This window comes from Lupinus angustifolius, unplaced genomic scaffold, assembly GCF_001865875.1.
Source record: "Lupinus angustifolius cultivar Tanjil unplaced genomic scaffold, LupAngTanjil_v1.0 Scaffold_26_8, whole genome shotgun sequence".
Taxonomy (NCBI): domain Eukaryota; kingdom Viridiplantae; phylum Streptophyta; class Magnoliopsida; order Fabales; family Fabaceae; genus Lupinus; species Lupinus angustifolius.
In genome coordinates this window covers 4863-21364 of record NW_017720377.1, presented here as the reverse complement: position 1 = coordinate 21364, position 16502 = coordinate 4863, and the positions used below count along the sequence as shown (strand labels likewise).

The 16502-nt window shown below is 34.5% G+C and overlaps 1 protein-coding gene across 1 annotated transcript in view; it reads left to right on the top strand.

Moving 5' to 3' along the window:
• Positions 1 to 8124, top strand: part of LOC109338456 (condensin complex subunit 1-like) — a 31905-nt gene extending 23781 nt beyond the window's left edge. The window contains exons 14-18 of the mRNA XM_019575702.1: positions 99 to 250; positions 325 to 523; positions 1437 to 1607; positions 1680 to 1770; positions 7790 to 8124. Coding sequence (XP_019431247.1) covers positions 99 to 250; positions 325 to 523; positions 1437 to 1607; positions 1680 to 1770; positions 7790 to 7811 — 635 coding nt within the window. The 3' untranslated portion in view covers positions 7812 to 8124. The remainder of the gene's footprint in view (positions 1 to 98; positions 251 to 324; positions 524 to 1436; positions 1608 to 1679; positions 1771 to 7789) is intronic.
• Positions 8125 to 16502: the final 8378 nt, after the last annotated feature.

Below are 16502 nucleotides of genomic sequence, written 5' to 3'. Positions count from 1 at the left end.
GATTGCAATGGGCATCGTAATCAAATACAAAACCAAGAGAAGTTGCTTTTTTAGTTTATTGCTCATAGTGATCAATTGTGCCTTTTTTTAATCCACAGATGTCAGACAATGGGAATATATAGCTTATTGTCTTTCTCAGCTATCATTTACTGAAAAAGGGATGAAAAAACTCATAGACCTATTTAAGACATATGAACATGTCTTGTCAGAGGATTCTGTTATGGATCATTTCAGAAACATACTAAACAAGGTATTGATATTGATGTTTTTTTCTTGTGTACATGTGAAAATGGCTGTTTCCTGTCTAATTTAAAATGAAACCAGGGCAAGAAGTTTGCAAAACTTGAACTTAAGTCTTGCATCGAGGAGTTTGAGGATAAGCTGAATAAGTTCCACATGGAAAAAAAGGAGCAAGAAGTTACTACCCGAAATGCCCAAATCCATCAACAGAAGTTTGGCAACAGCGAAGGCTTTACGGTGGCTACAAATTCTGAAGATCACAGAGAATCTAATACTGCTTCAGGTTAAATTTTTACTTTAAAATCTTCATGGTTTCTAATTTTTGCTCGCTTCCTAATGACCCTACGTTGTCAGTGAACAGTAATTAATTTCCACGACTGCATTTTGTTTTTCTATATTTAACAGAGACAACTTTGCTATTTCAAGTTTGTCATTTGCCACACAAAATCCTTTCCTCTATTTCTTTACTAGTAAGATTAAGGCGTGGTTGTTGTTATTACTTCTTTACTCTTTTACTACTAATCTAGGTAGGCAATTACGGGTAGTGGAGAGTAGCGTCCGACCTCAAAAACACCATAGCAGGACAGTTGGTAGCAGGACATCCACTATAGCTTAGAAAAAATATACTATTTTATACCCTACACATATAAATACACAAAATAATAGAATAGATCATATTAAAGACACATTCCTAATTAATAATCAAGATAGGAGTATTAAAATTTTAGAGGTGATCAAAATTGGAGGCCATAGAAGAGTTATATCTCACAAAATTGAACCATGAAGATGATTTCAAAATTGAGGTTAGTCTGTTTATAGGACAATAATAAAGAGATGTTGGGGCAAACAATTTGAGGTCAAGGAAAAATCCTGCTGAGAAAAGCCTTGCAATTTTGTTCGATGCTGATGAAGAAGATATTAAGAACTTTTCACTTGTGATTATGTTCCTACATGTGAATCTTTACAAAATGATGGAATATGGGCTAACCATTAAGATCATATTGCAAATGCTAATCATATATGTGCACCACCAAGTTGGCAAAGAGGTTGAACGCACAAGCATAATTTGCTGCATGATTTTAATTGATAAACTGTTCAGGAAAAAAAGTTAATGTTCCGGAATTTTTACCCTCATGCAGCTTCTTGTGAATTTTCTGGTTAATTGTTTTCGTTGATAGTCTTGAATTTTTGTGCAGAGGAAACAGATGGTGAAGTAGTTGATGCTTACACTGAAGAGACAACTATGTCTCTAAATGATAAATCAAAATCAAAACTTCATGTGTCAGAAGAATGTTCTAATGTTACAAGTAAGACAGATGCAAATCCAGGGGATACTGAAGTTGAGTCACCCATGGTTAACACAAGAGGTTAGTGTAAACATGGCTTGATAAATCCAGTTGATTTTAATGTTACAATTACCAAGAGGCTGCCGATTGTAGGAGTTCGACGATCCAGAGCTAAGAAAAGCAATATGAAAGACAGAAAGGATGATATCTCTGTCACTGAACAAAGAACTCTTCGGTCAAGGAGGTATGCCTCTTTGCCTGCAAGTTCATGGATCAATGCAATATTTGATTTAAATTTGTATGATTAGATGCTCACATTCTGATCTTGCATATGTCCATGTTATGTAAATGGATAAAATATCAATTAATAATAAATGGATAAAAAATGTTAACTCATGATAGAGTATGATGTGAAAAGTATGGAAAATTGGAAATTGCTTTAGCTTAATACTAGGTTCAATTGTTTGATTGGATTTTAAAAGCAACCAAAATGTTTGTGTGCATAAGCTAATTATTTTTTTACGAATGCTCTGATTTTTAAAGCAAGCAAATGTGTCTGTGATAAAGACAAAATTTAGAATTATAGAATTTGTCTATTTTAGACGATGAAGTGCTGCTATAGATGTAGTTTATAGAAATTATGCAGAATATAAAGGATAGAAACTAGAACTCAAGAGAGCATACTCTCTTGCCCAAACCAACTGGCCGTATATCCTAGAGTAAAACTTCCCTCCCCTTTTCAACCTTCCCTCTCTCTCTTATAACCCACTATCCTTGCGGTTACAACTCCTTGTAGTTAGAAAACCTCCCTCATGAATCTTCATGAAAGACACATGGCCTTCTAGAATAAACTCTCCAGATCTTCTCTCTCTTATTGGTGACTTGTTCTTCAGGTGGGTCCCCATTAGTCTCATTCCTATCATTCGACCCCTCTTGAAGATCAGTCATGTCCTCAAGACTAAAGGAATGAAACTGATGCTGGATGATGAGTGCCTCTTCCTAAGTAGCTTCTTCGTTTGACTGACCCTTCCACTTGATTAACCACTGTTTAATTTGAGTACCATTTTGTGATTGATTTCTAGTTGTTAAAACAACTTCTGGTTCCAAAGAGATACCTGTGTCTTCCCCCATGCCTGGAGGTAAATGAGTTTCAATGGGGTGGGTGGCAGCAACCTTCTTTAGTTGAGAAATATGAAATACTGAATGAAGTTTGGAGGATGGGGGTAAACTCAACTGATATGCTACTGAACCGATGCGACACTCCACTGTAAATGGACCATAGAAACGGGTGGCCAACTTCTGGTTAATCCTCTTGGCGAGAGAGTGCTGCTTATGAGGTCTTAGCTTAAGATAAACCAAATCTCCGGACTGGAATTGGACGTCTCTTCTGTGTTTATCGGCTTGGTGCTTCATGCCTTGTTTTGCACGGTTCAAGTGATACTGAAGTTACTTGAGGGCTTCATCTCTTTCCCCTAGAGCATAAGCAATCGATGCAACTTTGATCTCACTGGGCAGGAAACTGAGAACAATAGGGAGTTTCCGACCATAAACCACCTCAAAGGGGGTAGTATTGATTGAAGCATGCCATGTAGTATTGTAGCATAGTTTAGCCCAAGGGAGCCAATGGGACCAATTCTTGGGTTGTTCGCCTGCAAAACAATGTAAATAAGATTGCAGATACCTGTTTGTTACCTCCGTTTGACCGTCGATTTGTGGGGTGATAAGTCGAGCTCAAACAAAGTTTGGTTCCATAAAGCTTGAACAATTCTATCCAAAAATGACTGATGAAAATGGGGTTTTTGTCATTGACAATGGATTTAGGAATCCCATGAAGTCTGGCAATCTCCTTCATGAATGCATCTGCCACTCCTCGAGCTGTATAAGGGTGTTTCATCAGTATGAAGTGTGCATACTTAGAGAGTCTATCTACTACCACTCAGACCACTTCAAATCCCCTTGATTTAGGCAACCCCGAGATAAAATCAAGTGAGATATCATCCCAAATCTTCTCTGGAATTTGCAAAGGTTGGAGTAGGCCAGTAGGGGTTAAAGTAGATGTTTTGCAATGTTGACATGTATCACAAGCTTTCACAAATTCCTGTACCGTTTTCTTTATCCCTACCCAGTAAATATTTTCCGCCAATTTGTGATATGTGCGATAGTAACCCGAGTGTCCCCCTTGGGGAGTGCTATGAAACTCATGTAATAGCTTAAGGATCCATGGAGAGTTCGCGGAAAGCACCAACCTGCCCTTGTATCTGAGTATCCCGTGGTTCAAGGTAAAGCCTCCTTTGGTATTGAGCCCTTGCTGGATGCTGGATCTTATTCGATTCAAATAGGTATCATCTTGAAGCCCTTCTAACATATCCTGTCCCTCCATCCACAATGGTGCAAAATTGATGTATGAGAGGTTTGGTTCACCCTTCTTGCGGGATAATGCATCTGCTGCTGTGTTCTCGTGACCTGGTTTATACTTGACATCAAATTGGTACCCCAATAACTTTGCTATCCAGTATTGTTGATCAGCCGTAGTAATGCATTGGTGCAACAAGAATTTGAGGCTTTTATGATCAGAATATACCAAGAACGGTCTTCCCAACAAATACGGCCTCCAATGTTGTATGGCCAAAACAAGAGCCATGATCTCTTTCTCATAGGTAGATTTAAATAGATTTTTTCCCTGCTAAAGCCTTACTGAAATAAACGATTGACTTTCGTTCTTGCATTAATACAACCCCAATACCACGACCGAAAGCATCACACTCCACTTCAAACAGCTTGGAAAAGTTAGGCAAAGAGAGACATGAGCCTCTGTGATCACTTTCTTGAGTCGGTTGAAGGCCTCCTTTGCTTCCTCATTCCATTTGAAACCATCCTTCTTGGTTAAGGTAGTAAGTGGTTGAGCTACCTTTCCATACCCCTTGATGAATTTACGGTAGTATCCTGTGAGTCTTAGGAACCCTCTGACACCCTTGACATTGGTTGGAATGGGCCAATCCAATACTGCTTGTATTTTTGAAGGATCCATAGCAACACCTGCATGAGAAGTTGTGTCCCAAGTATTCTACTTCACTAGTGGCAAAGTGGCACTTTTTCTTATTAACATAAAATTGATTATCTTGTAGAATTTTCATAACAGTGGCTAGATGTGATAGGTGAGAATTCCAGCTAGTGCTATAGATTAGTTTGTCATCAAAGAAGATAAGGACATACTTACGAAGTAGGTGTCTAAATGTTTCATTCATGGTGGCCTGGAAGGTGGCTGGTGCATTGGAGAGGCCAAAAGGAATTACCAAATACTCGTAATGTCCACTATGAGTGCGAAAAACAGTCTTTTCTATGCCCCTTTCTTGCTTTCGGATCTGGTAGTAACTAGACTTGTGAACCAGCTTGGTGAAGTATGTTGCACCATTTATTTCATCCAACAATTCCTCAACAACTGGTATGGGAAATTTGTCTAGTATGGTAGCCTTGTTGAGTGCTCTATAGTCTACGCACATTCTCCAGGAATTGTCCTTCTTTTTCACTAATAGGACATGGCTAGAATATGCACTGGTGCTCAACCTAATGAACCCAAATTGAAGAAGATCTTGCACTTGATTCTCAATCTCATTTTTTTGAAAGTGTGGGTACCTATATGGTCTCACTGTCACCGATCCTTGCCCTGAAAACCAGTTAATGGCATGGTCAAATGGTCTATGTGGGGTAATCCCTTAGGAGTTTGGAAAACCTCTGGCCATTGATCCAACACTTGTTGTAATTGCTCTTTCTCTTGTGCTGCTAAGAATGTGCTTTGTTGACTTAATATTTTCTCCATAGTGTGCAACCATTGTGAGGAGAGGTCCTTATGGAAGACATTTCCCCTCAATCGCTGCAAAGAAGAAGTCAATGTGTGTGACCCCGCTGCTCCTTGTAAAAAGAATTCCCTTTCAGCCTCATGGAACCTCATGGTCATGTACTTCCAATTTATCCTCACTTCGCCCAAGGTCCTCAACCAAGCTCTTCCCAAAATCACATCCAATCCTCCTAGCTCGAGTATGTGAGCATCAATTACACAAGTATAGTTCCCAATCCCAATTACCTTGTGTCCATCTCCTAGCTTAATTCTCACTCTCCTTGTTTCCTCCACCCACAACCCCAATAATTTCACCAACTTGGGTGAGACAAAATTGTGGGTTGCACAATTGTCCAATAACATCAGTATAGGGACTCCTTTCATTCCTTCCACTTTCATGGTGGATAGATTTTCAATGTCCTTGGTATTTCCAAAACCTTTCCTAAGGCTCGTGTACTCCAACATCTAGCATTCTCCTTCATCAGCTTTGCTCTCATCACCCGATTTAGCCTCCTCTGCCATCACCATTTCCTCCTCCACTTCCTCATATTCTCCCAATACCACCACTATAACGCACTTGTGGAGAGGATTATAAGGTAACCCACACTGAAAACACAGCCCCTTCTTCCTACGTTCCTCCCATTCTTGAGTAGATAAATGTCTGACCCCTCTTCCTCCCATAGACCTGGTTTGATTTATGGGCAATTCCACTTTTCTTTCGGTTTTAGTAGAGGGTCAATTGTCCATGTTGCCTCGATTCCATACTGAGTTAGCTTGCTCGTAGCGAGGCTGAGAAGAAATCACGGGGCGAGCAAAATTTGTGCGACTCGGTGGTCCAATTCCCTTCTTCATGGCTAGTTCCACGTTGCTTGTAAATGAGTTCCTAGGTCATGAATTCTAACCCAGTTTTTGATGTCGTCCTTCAAGCCATGTAGAAAATAACCCACATATTGTTGTTCTGGTTGCCGAGGAATTCAAGAGGTCAAATACTCAAACTCTTCCACATATTCCTGCACCGTTCCCCTTTGCCTCAAAGAGGCTAATTCCTCATACAGGTTCTGTGTCTCCAGGCCACTAAACCGGTCCATAAGTTCTTCCTTAAGCATCTCCCAACTTAAATTTGGGTGTATCTCTGTGAGAATGGTGAACTAGTGTATCACATGAACCTCCATGTTTATCTTTGCTGCCTCAGGAGTTTGATTGATTTTGAAGTAAAACTCTGCCCATGTGATCCATCCTATGAGATCATTTCCATCAAACACCGGTAATTCAACCTTCTTTGTTCCTGAAATTAGCATATCCAATGCGTTCGCTACCTTAGTCATGGTGAAAGTCTCTTGGTGCGCCCCCTTTGTCTTTCGGTGGTTGTCGTCGACGACCTGCGACGTCGAGGCGGTATGGGTAACTCCTGCATTCTCGGGTTCCTCTGTTTGCTTCTACAAATGTTGTGCACCAGTGTCGCAATATACTTGAGAAACTCGGCTTGCTCCTGTAATTCCTTCTCGATCTGTACCTGTCCTTGAGCGACTGCATCCAAGGTGTCCCAACCTTTGTCAATTTCGTCTCCACCATGTTTAATCGCTGATCTACACCATCTAATTGGGTTTGGTTTCTAGTTTCCACGAATTCTTTCGCAAATCTTCTCAAGAAATGATCCGGCAGGTCGGACCAAAATGATAAAGACAAAATTTAGAATTATAGAATTTGTGTGTTTTAGACGATGAAATGCTGCTATAGATGCAATTTACATAAATTATGCAGAATATAAAGGATAGAAACTAGAACTCAAGAGAGCATACCTTCTTGCCCAAGCCAACTGGCCGTATATCCTAGAGTAAAACTTCCCTCCCCTTTTCCACCTTCCCTCTCTTATAACCCACTACCTTGCGGTTACAACTCCTTGTAGTTAGAAAACCTCCCTCATGAATCTTCATGTCAGACACGTGGCCTTCTAGAATAAACTTTCCATATCTTCTCTTTCTTATTGGTGACTTGTTCTTCAGGTGGGTCCCCATTAGTCTCATTCCTATTAGTCTGAGTATGCTTGCATGTTGGTTGATTAGTTCTCTTTGACTATGTATACTTTATTTTGATTTTTGATGAAAAAAGTATAATATATTTGCATTGACTTTGTAAAAATTCATACGCAGTCAGACTCAGTACATCATTCACCATCCATTTGTATTACTTTTATTTAAGAGTCAACGGTGATTGAAAATAAATGGTGGATGAAGCACTAATAACATAAAAAACTCTGACATTGCCACTGTATATATATTTTACTCATTTTGCAATACAACTTGCTAACTTTATATGATTCATATATTTCAGAAAAATATAAGAGTTAATTAGGAGTTCCAATATATTCGAATTGAATATGATATATCTGACTATCATGTGATTCATTTACTTTGGTATAATCATGCAGGTACACACCTTTGAATGAATAGATAGATTTGTCATTTTGATATAATTTTTTGTCATGGTTATTTATACAATGCCTACATTGTATAGCAAATGGAATATGGAAGACCTACTCAGCAGTTGCCAACAAGTTAGGTTGCTTCTCAAAGTTTGTATTTATCTTTTGTTAAAAATTTAAATTATGGAATACTGTCCTCTTGTTAGCACAATGAAGATTGAGTGATATTTATACACTATTATTGTATTCTTTGACTTATGTGAACCCATGAATAGACGTGAATGAAAACATGTTGTATTCAGATATTCAGAAGAATCTGGAAAGTGAGACTTGGGAGATCATACTTTGCATGCCTTTTCATTAATGGATTCTGGTAATGGCAACTATCGTAGTTGTGTGTATCAATATGGGTATCTTATTCGGATGCTCTACAATTGTAGTTTCCTCCGTATATTAGTTTCTATGTTGCTGATTCTTATTAGTAGAATAAAGATTTGATTGTTGTTGTGTATTAGTTGAGTGCTGGTTCGTGGAATAACCAAAGTATGTTTTATAAAAGGTCCTTTTATGAATAGAGTTTAAAATTTATGCATCGTCAATGTAATGTTTTTTTCATTCTCAGTGTATCATCTATCATTGATCTGTATTATTTTTGTTTGAAAGTCAATAATAGTTAAACATATGAATGGTGAATGATTTGTTGACAATGTAAAAAATATTACATTGCCGGTCTATATTAAATCCTTATGAATATTGTAGTGAAACGAGTATGTGCAAACTTTTCACTTGACCTGCTATTCCAAGTTATGATTGATTTTTGGGAAATCCCTCTTAATTAGAAGAACACCTATCCAACCTTGTTATTGCTGGATATCTGGGTGAAAGAGCAAACTCAGCTACAAACCTGGGATTTGGGTATGGTGACTTCACTAAATTTTGGCCATTAGGTAAGATTCATACGCCCATGTTTGATTCATGACCATAGAGTCCTTTGATTTAAGAGCAAAATATTGTTTTATTCCCAAGATATCTTTACCATTGTCATTTATAAATAAAATTTATCACTTTGTATCTAAGTTTAAAAAGAGGGTATCTACTTGCTCTAATAATAAATTTAAAATATTTACTTCATATCTTAACCATCAATTATAGAGAAATCTATTGGTTTAGATTTATTTACTAATTCAAATAATTGGATTTCCTTAAAATTGATTTTTAAGATGTAAAATAAGTGAATTCCCTTCCAAATTTAAAATCCCTTCCAAATTTAAAATCCCAATTTTTTTGGTCCTTAATTCATTGAGTTAAATTGTGTTATTTTCTTTTACTAACATAACAATTAAATTTTCTTAAATACTCTTTTCCCAAGTATCCTTAACCTGGTTTGTCTCCCACCCTCTACCATGTTACCCACATCACAATGTCCACTCTTGCATAACGCCAAGGGTCATAGGAATAAAAATTATATAAAATCTAAGTTTTTAGTCGGAATAAGAAAGCTAAATGTAAATAGAAAAAAATAAAGATAACTCTTAGTTGATGAAAGGGAGCATGATGTATTACAATAGAAAAAGAGAAGGGAGGTGTGTGTGACATAATAAAGAAAATATATGGGTTGTTGACATAGAAAATAATATATAAAAAAGGAAGGAAAGTGAAACCATTGTTTTGAAGTGTGTTAGTGTTTATTATGAAATTTGGAATTGTGAGATGAGAGGAAATAACAAAGAGTAACTTAGATTCATACTCTTGAGTTTGAGTTAAATTACATAAACTATATTCTTTTTTATATTTACACAAATCACATTTAATTCACATACATATATTATACTGCACCTACAGGATAAATGAATGTTCTTATAATTAAAGGTGATGAACGTAATTAAGTTAAGTAATATATGATATATTGTGAGGACAAATTCAAATAATATATCTCTAGTATTTAAGGTTACATTCTTATACTATCTTGTAATAAACAAAAAATAACGAAGAGACATTGATGTTTATATTATTTGGACTTGTCGCCACAATATATCATATTTTATTTAACTTCCTTACATCTATTACTCATTTTTAGTTTAAAACATTACACTTATTTTTTGATGCAAGAGTTAGTAAGTGTAATGTATATATATAAATTATGATTGATTTGAGTAGGTGAAAAAAGGATGGGATGTGTGAAATAAAACTTAGTGAGTGTAATTTACTCAATAATAAATACCAAATAAAAGAACAAAAAATCATAAAGGAATAAGAGAGATTAAAGAATGGTTTAGAGCAGTGTTGTGAGAACGGGATCGGATCGGATGGTCAGACCAGTCTAACCGCTTATCGGATTTGAAAACGACTCTCTATTGCAGTCTTAATTGAATGAGAGTTGGACCGCTTTGAACCGGAGAAATTCCGGTCCGACCATGTTAAACCCGGTTAAACGGAATTAACCCGATAAGTTAACCGGACAGTTCAGTTAAAAATAAAAAAATGGAACACTGCTCTAATATTTTGTATTACTATCGTCCAAAAATAGATGAAGATGCTATTACTTCAATATGATTATACATAATTATCAATTTATATAAAATTTTACATTTATATATAACTATATATTTATAGATAAAAAATTATTAATTATATATGTATCATCCGTTCAGAGATGGTTTAACCATTTAAACAGGTTAAACCAAAAAGGGGTCTCTACCGGTTTGACGTCCGACTCGGGTTTCACAACATTGGTTTAGAGCCTACATTATACGAGCAATAGATTTAATATTAACAGACTAAAAAGTATAAACAAAATAAGGAAAGGAAGAAGCTGGCAGCCGAGTAAATGTTAACGATTATAATATAATATTTTTTTGGTTACACAGGAAGGAAAGAAAGAAATATATAATATAATAGTAACAACAATATATAATTAAATAATAAGATAAATATGGTATAACTAGATATCTATATTTATATCTACATATCTACATATGAATTCAAAGGACTATTGATTTTACATTATTAGATATCATACAATTTTGACATATAATATTTAGAAGGTTAATTTTGTCCGTATAATATTTTTATTCTTTAATATTATTTGGCCTAATAATTAAATGCAAAGTGATTCATTCTCTTTCTTCAACTTTCTCACCCTATTTTTTTTTTATTTTCAGTCAATTGTTGACTTCTAATTTTTAGCAATAACCATAACAAAACTACAATTTAAAATAATGTTTTTATCTACCAGGAAACTTTTATTAATAAAGGAGTGCCTAAAATACTCTTAAAACAAAATTATAACTTACATCGTTGAAAATTTAAAATAATTATTATAATTATTATCCTCATCGTACTTAGTATTATTTGGCTCTAGGAGATAATCTACATATGAATTGAAAGGGCTATTGATTTTACATTATTAGATATCATACAATTTTGACTTATAATATTTAGAAGGTTAATTTTGTCCATTCAATATTTTTATTCTTTAATATTATTTGGCCTAATTAAATGCAAAGTGATTCACCCTCTTTCTTCAACTTTCTCACCCTATTCTTTTCATTTTTAGTCAATTGTTGACTTCTAATTTTTTGGAGTAACCATAACAAAATTGGAACTTAAAATAAATTTTTTATCCGCTATAAAACTTTTATTAATAAGGGAGTACCCAAAATACTCCAAAAAAAAAAATTATAAGTTATATCTTTAACAATTTAAAAATAATTATTATGATTATTATCTCCGTCGTATATAGTATTACTTGGCTCCCGGAGATAATCTACATATGAATTGAAAGGGCTATTGATTTTATGATATTAGATATCATACAATTTTGATATATAATATTTAGAAGGTTAATTTTATCCATCTAATATTTTTATTCTTTAATATTATTTCGCCTAATTAAATGCAAAGTGATCCACTCTTTTTATTCAACTTTCTCACTCTATTCTTTTCATTTTCAGTCAATTGTTGACTTCTAATTTTTTGGAATAACCATAACAAAACTGCAATTTAAAATAAATTTTTTATGTGTCTGGAAACTTTTATTAATATGGGAGTGTCTAACATACTCCAAAACAAAATTATAAGTTACTTATTTGACAATTTAAAATAATTATTAATATAATTATTATCTCTGTCGTATTTAGTATTACATGGCTCCTCGAGATAAGTTTATTAGCTAATATGACACATTGAGCATAAACTTCATCCTGTGAATCATGACTATATAAAAATAAGAGCAATCTACTATATATGAATTAAAAGGATAATTGATTTTTCATTACTATACATCACACAATTTTGACATGTAATATTTAGAATTTTAATTTTGTCTATCTAATATTTTTATTCTTAACTTTTATTTGGTGTAATTATATTTTTATTCTTTACTATTATTTGGTCTAATTAAATGCAAAGTGATCTATTCTTTTTTCAACTTTCTCACTTCATTCTTTTCATTTTCACTCCATTGTTGACTTCTAATTTTTTTGGAATAACCATAACAAAACTGCAATTTAAAATAAATTTTTTATCTATCAGAAAACTTTTATTAATAAGGGAGTGCCTAAAATATTTCAAAACAAAATTACAAGTTACATATATGACAATTTAAAATAATTATTATGATTATCTTCGTCGTATTTAGTATTAGATGGCTCATGGAGATAAGTTTATTAGCTAATATGACGCATTGAGTATAAACTCCATCCTATGAATCATGACTATATAAAAATGAGATCAATCTACTATCTATATATGAATTGAAAGGATTGTTGATTTTACATGACAATATATCACACAATTTGACATGTAATACTTAGAAGGTTAACTTTTTCTAATATTTTTATTCTTGACTTTTATTTGGTGTAATTAAATGCAAGTGACTCTCTCTTCAACTTTCTCACTTCATTCTTCTCATTTGACTTATAATTTTTTGGAGTAGCCTTAACAAAACTACAATTTAAATAAATTTTTATCTCCTAGGAAACTATTATTAATAAGGGAGTGCCTGGAATACTCCAAAATAGAATTACAAATGACCTCTTTGACAATTTAAAATAATTATTATCATTATTATCTTCATATTTGGTATTACATGGCTCATTGAAACAATTTTACTAGCTAATATATCGCAGGTGAGGATAAACTTTATCCATGAATCATGGTTATATAAAAATGAGAACAATTGAATATTGTTAAGTAATTAATGTGCAACATCTATACATTTGACAAATATAAATTTTCGCAAACAAAATTGAAGATAAGAGTATAAGATTAATTTTTTTTTTCCAAATATGAACTCAATAGTTTTTTCGATATGTTATATTGTTTATATTATATTAAGAGTATTATATGGCTCTTGGACAACGTAGTGCTTATGTTATATTATTTTTTATAACCTTAGAAATAGAGACATTTTTTACATGTTATAAACCTTAGATGACTAATATTAATGAAATATTTTGTATACGTTATATTATTAAGAAGAAAACTATTCACATTATTTTATAACATTATATTATTTGTATAGCCCAATGTTATATTGTTTTTTACATGTTACACATTATGTTATTTTGATTGATTTTGTACGATGAATGTTCCGCCGACATATTTTTTCTCTTTTATTCTATCTTCTATTTCTTGCATCATCATCTTTCTCAAATTTCATTAAATATCAGACTCAAACATCTTTCAACCTTCTCACGAGTAATATTTTTCTAACATTTTTTCCCTTCAGTCACTTATTTTACTATTTGTCCCAAATTAATAGTTTGCTTAACTTCCTCACAATTTCTCTATGTTTATTTTTCACATATAAATTTTTTAAAACTAAATAACATAAGGGTAAGATTTTAATAACATTTAGTTTTTGTCATAAGTTAATATTTTGTCTACCTTCATCATAACTTCTTCATGCTTAATTTTTCATAGGTAATTTTTTTTCCAGAAACTCACGACTAAGGCTTTCTAACATTTTTCTCTTCATTTAGTCACTCATTTTACTTTTTGTCACAAATTAACATTTTGTCTATATTCCTCACAACTTTTTAATGCTTAATAATTCACATGTATACATTTCATTCATCTAGTAACCTTCTACATGTTGTAAATTCAATACCTTCATCCTCAAGCTTCAATGGAGTCTTCTTCCTAAACCTCCTCTTGGGCTTGTCCTCTTTCTGATTGAGCCCACTTCTATTTTCTGTTTTTGCCTTCACTAAAATACAATGGGCCTTTGTTATTTCCTAACCCATTTACTTAAGCTATATATAGGATTCAGATCCTAACCTCTTGTAACTACTTACTAAATATAGAAACAATTTCTTAATTGCCTTTAAGCTGGTTTTCCTATTCTTCTTCTTCTTGCTTGAATATCAAGCACTGATGCACATTTCTTCTTCTACACCTTCCCTGCGCAAATAACTTCAAGATGGTATCAGAGCTCTAAGGCTCTGATTCGTCTCTCATCTCCCTCATCTCCATCATTCCTCTTCAAGATTGGTATTTCTCTTTAGATTCCCTTTTCTTCATCAATTCTTCTTTCTGAATCGCTGAAAAAGCATAATGGCAAACCATAGCATCCTCTCTGACCAGCTTAACAATCCCTTCTTCCTTCACTCTAATGAGAACCCTGCCCTCGTCTTAGTTACCCCACCAATGAACACCAAGAACTATCATTCATGGGCAAGAGCTATGAGGCTGGCATTAGAATCCAAAAATAAACTTAATTTCATCAATGGCAGTTTGCCACGACCTCCCCCTGAGGACCCTCTATATGGCCCTTGGGTTAGATGCAATACGATGGTGTTATCTTGGATTCAACATTGTGTAGATGAATCAATTGTAAAATCAATACCGTGGATAGATACTGCAGCTGAAGCATGGAAAGATCTACATGACAGATTCTCCCATGGAGACATCTTTAGAATCGATGCTCTTCAAAAGGAATTCTACCATTTAGATCAAGGTAATCTTGATATTTCAGATTACTTCACAAAGCTAAAAACACTATGGGATGAGATCGAGGATTTCAGGCCCTTTCCTAACTGCAAATGCCTTGCACCCTGCATTTGTGGAGCCATGGATTCTCTCAAGACCTACAAAGAACAAGACTATGTGATTCGGTTCTTAGAAGGATTGAATGAACAATTTGCTCATGTCAAATCCCAAATTATGCTTATGGACCCTTTACCAAACATCACTAAAGCCTTTGCCCTACTCATTCAGCAAGAGAGACAAACTCAATTACCTGTCCCTCCTAGCCTAGAGCCTGATAATAGAGTCATGAATGTTAGCTCTAGGCAAGACCCACAATATAGGAATAAATCCACCAACAATTCCTTCCGAGGCAGAGGAGCAATTCCCTTTAGGGGCAGAGGAAACAGGGGGGGCCCTGGGTTTGGAAGAGGACAGAATAACAGATTCTGCACCTATTGTGAAAGAACCAATCACACCATTGAGACTTGTTACCTCAAACATGGCTACCCTCCTGGATATCAATCCACCAGGTCCTCTAAGATGGTTAACCATACAACTGGATACTCCTTTAATACAAGCACCAACAATGAGACTACTCAGCAAACACAAAATAACAGTACTGGTTTCACTGAAGAACAAATACAAGGCATCCTGGACTTACTATACCAATCCAAGAAGGACCAAGCACATTCAGCCAACTCTGTGGTAAATTCTGTATCACTCAATCCTACACCAGGTATTCACCTTAATTCTAAGTGGCTCCTAGATACTGGAGCCACTGATCACATTACTTATCAAATTGCCAGTTTCACCACATACACAACTATAACTCCTATATGTATCACTTTGCCTAATGGTGATATAGTAACTACTTCTATTTCTGGATCTGTTAAACTGACTGCTCATTTGACTTTATCTCATGTATTATTTGTACCACAATTCCATATCAATCTTATTTCTGTTACCAAACTAATGCAATCTTTAGCATGTCACTTGATTTTTTCTCAACATCAGTGTGTGATCTTGCAGAACAGCACTAACAGGATGATTGGTTCAGCTAGGTTACTACAAGGATTGTTCTTGCTGAACCTACCTCAAACAAGAACCAACTCTCCTCATTCTTCTGTTTTTAATACTAACACTTCTCAAAATACTATAGATTGTATATGGCATTTACGTTTTGGTCATGCACCTAAATCTATCATGTCAATTCTTGCTAAACAATATTGCTTTACTCACAATACAATTGACTCTATTCCATGTGATGCTTGCCACTCATCTAAACAAAGAAAGCTCCCCTTTCCCAACAGTACATCACACATTGTACACCCCTTTGAACTACTTCATGCAGATATTTGGGGGCCTTATGCCACTCCTTCAATGTATGGGCACAAATATTTTCTAACTTTGGTTGATGATTATACTAGGTTCACTTGGGCAATACTCATGAAAACTAAAGCAGAAACCAGACCCAAAATTATCAATTTTGTCTCTCTCATTCAGACTCAGTTTAACACTAAACTCAGAATCCTAAGAAGTGATAATGGAGTTGAATTTCTAATGCACGACTTCCTTCAATCTCAAGGAATTACCCACCAAACAACTTGTATTGAAACCCCTCAACAAAATGGTATAGTTGAGAGGAAACATCAACAGATACTCAACATTGCAAGGGCTCTAATACATCAATCTCATTTACCAACCAAGCTTTGGAATTTTGCAATTAAGCATGCTGTCTATCTAGTTA